This window comes from Gossypium hirsutum, chromosome A12, assembly GCF_007990345.1.
Source record: "Gossypium hirsutum isolate 1008001.06 chromosome A12, Gossypium_hirsutum_v2.1, whole genome shotgun sequence".
Taxonomy (NCBI): domain Eukaryota; kingdom Viridiplantae; phylum Streptophyta; class Magnoliopsida; order Malvales; family Malvaceae; genus Gossypium; species Gossypium hirsutum.
In genome coordinates, this window is record NC_053435.1 from 105,934,212 (window position 1) to 105,937,656 (window position 3,445).

A 3,445-nucleotide genomic window follows, 5' to 3' on the forward strand; every position below is an offset into this window, starting at 1 on the left:
GACGATGACTCGTATTCAACCTTCCAGGTTAAGTTGTTCTACTTCTAAGTAGAGTTGGTGTAAATCGCTAGGTAATGGGTTCAAATTTAACATCGATATGGTTATTTTTATAAGAATGTTGCCACGAGCTGATCGACTATCATTCATAATGAAAATGGTGATTTTGACAAAGGTCGCACAGGTTTTATCCAAGCAACTATGGCTCCAAAAGTTACACATGATTGTTATTTGAAAGGCATTGCTTTAGTTGAAGTCGTTGCAAATTGAGAGAGTGATCATTGAGACGGATTGTTTGATTGTACCGCAAGATTTAACGAGTAAAAAAAGGTTATCTCTATGATGGGTTTGATTATTGAAGGCTGTCTCATGTTGAAAGCTTTTTTTTTTTTCAATTTATGTCCTTATGTTGAATGAGTAGAAACATTGATAAGATCGCTCATGCTCTTGCAAGGGTAGCTTTATGTCATGCAAATCCTTATGTTTAGAATTCTTCTCCTAGTTGCATGTCTTCCATTCTTATTTAAGATGTTCGTACTCTTTTATCTAATGAGGAGTCGAGTGTATAGGATAAGCCCATTAGCTTAAGAAAATAATTTTCCAATCCTTATTTTGGGTAATTTTGTTTGTTTCATTCCGATTTGATAATAATCTATTTTCTTCTTTCCTTAAAAAAAAAGGCTAGGAAGAGTTATTTGAATAAATTAACAAAGTTGAAGAGCTAATTTAATAGATTAACATTTGTATCAAATATTAAAACAACAAGGTAGTTAATTGGGAGTTGAGTTGGGGTTAAAGGTGACACGATAAGCTGAATAATTAACAAAATATGGATGGGAATGGTCCTAATATCTAAAAATAGTTAAAAATCATGGGAAATAGAAAAAAGACAGATAAAAGATGATCACGAAATCGCCCCATAATAACTGGTGTGAATTAAGTTAAGATCATGAGTGGAGGGGTTAAGACGCCAACAGAAGCACCGCAACTCCACATCAAATAGAGTAAACCATCCATGCCATAAAGAACAAAAAAGAAGAAGAAAATTCAGACCGGTCATCATCCTTATTTGGAGAGAATCTGGAACAGGAGATTTCCACGTGATAATGATGTCAAGATTTGACTGACAATAGGACCATGAGGTTGATGGTCCTTTATTTCCCCGGAAAATTATACTTTGTTTTCTCCAAAGCACTTCACTTAATAATTATAGTTTTCCTCTTTTTTCTCATCTGCTCCATGGGGTTTATAGCCACCTAGTGACGACTTTGATCATCACTCTTTTTCCTCTTTATTTATTCTTCTTGCTGCTGAGTCCGCTTTGGTTAGTTTTTCTTTTTTCTCTTTGAAAAACGGTAGTACACACTATCATATTCAATAATGTCTTCCTCTTCTTCGTCTTCTCTTATTACCTTAGGTCAAGATGCCTCACCTACTTTGCAACAACGCCTCCATTTCATCGTCCAAAGTAGGCCTGAATGGTGGGTATACTCCATTTTCTGGCAAGCTTCAAGGGATGTTGATGGTCGCGTTGTTTTGTCATGGGGCGATGGCTATTTTCGAGGGACCCGAGATGGTACGGGAAAATCCATCAATAGGCTGAGCCCTTCCAAATTGGGGTCCAGTTTCGAGAGGAAAAGGTCGGGAAAAGATCAGGTGCAAGCTTATTTTAATGAAGTGATGGACGTGGACCGTATGGTAGATGGCGATGTGACTGATTATGAGTGGTACTATACCGTATCCATGACCCGATCATTCGCTGTAGGTGATGGGATTCTTGGGAAGGCTTTCGGATCAGGCTCCCATATTTGGTTGGGTGGAGACCATGAACTCCAATTGTACCAGTGTGAGCGTGTTAGAGAAGCTCGAATGCGAGGGATTCAAACATTAGTTTGTCTTCCTACATCCTTCGGGGTTGTCGAATTGGGATCTTCTGATATCATCATGGAAGACTGGGGCACCCTTCAACTCACTAAATCGATATTCAGTTCTGGGATCAACAACAGCCTGGGTTCAAATCAACCTGCCCATGATTCCCAACCCCAAATCTCAACCCCAAGTATTCCTTTTGTTGATTTTGGAATGGTTTCAGGTGATCAAAAGGAGCGGATTCTTGAAGACAAACAACAAGTCGAGCCCAAGAAAGAAACTACAGGTTTAGGCCGTTCGTCATCGGAATCTGATGGGGATTTCGCCTCTGCAGACACCGAGTTCAATGCCAGCGGCCGGTCGAAAAAGAGAGGTAGAAAACCAGGGAATGGGAAAGAATCCCCTATAAACCACGTTGAAGCAGAAAGGCAACGACGTGAGAGACTGAACCATCGTTTCTACGCACTTCGTTCCGTGGTTCCAAACGTATCCAAGATGGACAAAGCCTCATTACTTTCAGATGCAGTAGCCTACATCAAGGAACTAAGATCAAAAATCGATAAACTAGAGGCTCAACTCCTAGTACAATCTGAAAAATCCAAGTTGAACCCCATCAATGTTTTCGAAAACCAAACTACCAAATCCGCATTCGACAATACCATGAAACAATCCTCTACTTATTGGCCAAAGACAGTGGAAGTTGATGTGAAGATAGTAGGATCCGAAGCTATGATTCGGGTTCGAAGTCCAGATATCGATCATCCAGCTGCACGATTGATGGATGCACTTCGAGACCTAGAGCTACCAGTTCACCATGCCAGTGTATCAAACGTCAATGATCTTATGCTACAGGATGTTGTTGTCAGAGTCCCTACTGGAATATTCATAACCGACGAGATGCTTAGTACTGCAATCCTTCAGAGATGCACGTTGAATTAGGTAGCTAGCTAGGTAGCCCTGCAGTGAGATGCACTTTTTTTCTTTTTTGCCTTCTTTTGTTTTTTTGTTTGATCAATGTTTCTTGTTTTATTCGTGCATTAGTTCTTTAACATTTCCTATATATGTTCTACGTATAGATAGGTTTCAATTACGACCTGCTTTTATCAGATTTCATCATTTCATTGGCTTTAAACAACTTTGCTATATGCATGTTTCCTCACAAACACAAACATTGGGGCTTGAACAATGTGGAAACTGGCTACAATATAGAAATAATAATTACTAAACTTAGGAGCTAACTTGAATTTTAATTGTCGAAGTTAAGTTCCAAATAATAATTTAACCACATAAGATAACATCAATTACACAGCCCGAAATCCAGGCCGCCAGTAGCCTGTGCTTGATGATGATCACTTAAATTACTCTTATAAGTTTATATATGGTGAAAGCTTTATCCCTCAAACAATAAACCTTTTTAATAGGGAATTATAGGTTCTTTTGGAGATCGGCAGATTTAGGGTTTGAGATATATAGCATACAAGAAATAATCTCCCATTGAGTTAGTTTTGGGCTAAAACTATCAAGAAATTGCATGCTGAAGTTAATTGAGGGGATATTTCATGTGGGAATTACATAAAAT

At 38.6% G+C, this 3,445-nt stretch overlaps 1 protein-coding gene across 1 annotated transcript; it reads left to right on the forward strand.

The window, feature by feature from the left end:
- The first annotated feature begins 1,025 nt into the window (after nt 1-1,025).
- LOC107947206 (transcription factor MYC1) lies at nt 1,026-2,956 on the forward strand. Its single transcript, XM_016881785.2, has one exon. It carries the CDS (start codon nt 1,378-1,380, stop codon nt 2,803-2,805), a length of 1,428 nt encoding a protein of 475 aa, XP_016737274.2. The 5' UTR covers nt 1,026-1,377; the 3' UTR covers nt 2,806-2,956.
- The last annotated feature ends 489 nt before the right edge of the window (nt 2,957-3,445 follow it).

Bases quoted from the DNA above. Each gene is read 5' to 3' on its own strand.
- LOC107947206 (XM_016881785.2), top strand. From the start codon at position 1,378: ATGTCTTCCTCTTCTTCGTCTTCTCTTATTACCTTAGGTCAAGATGCC.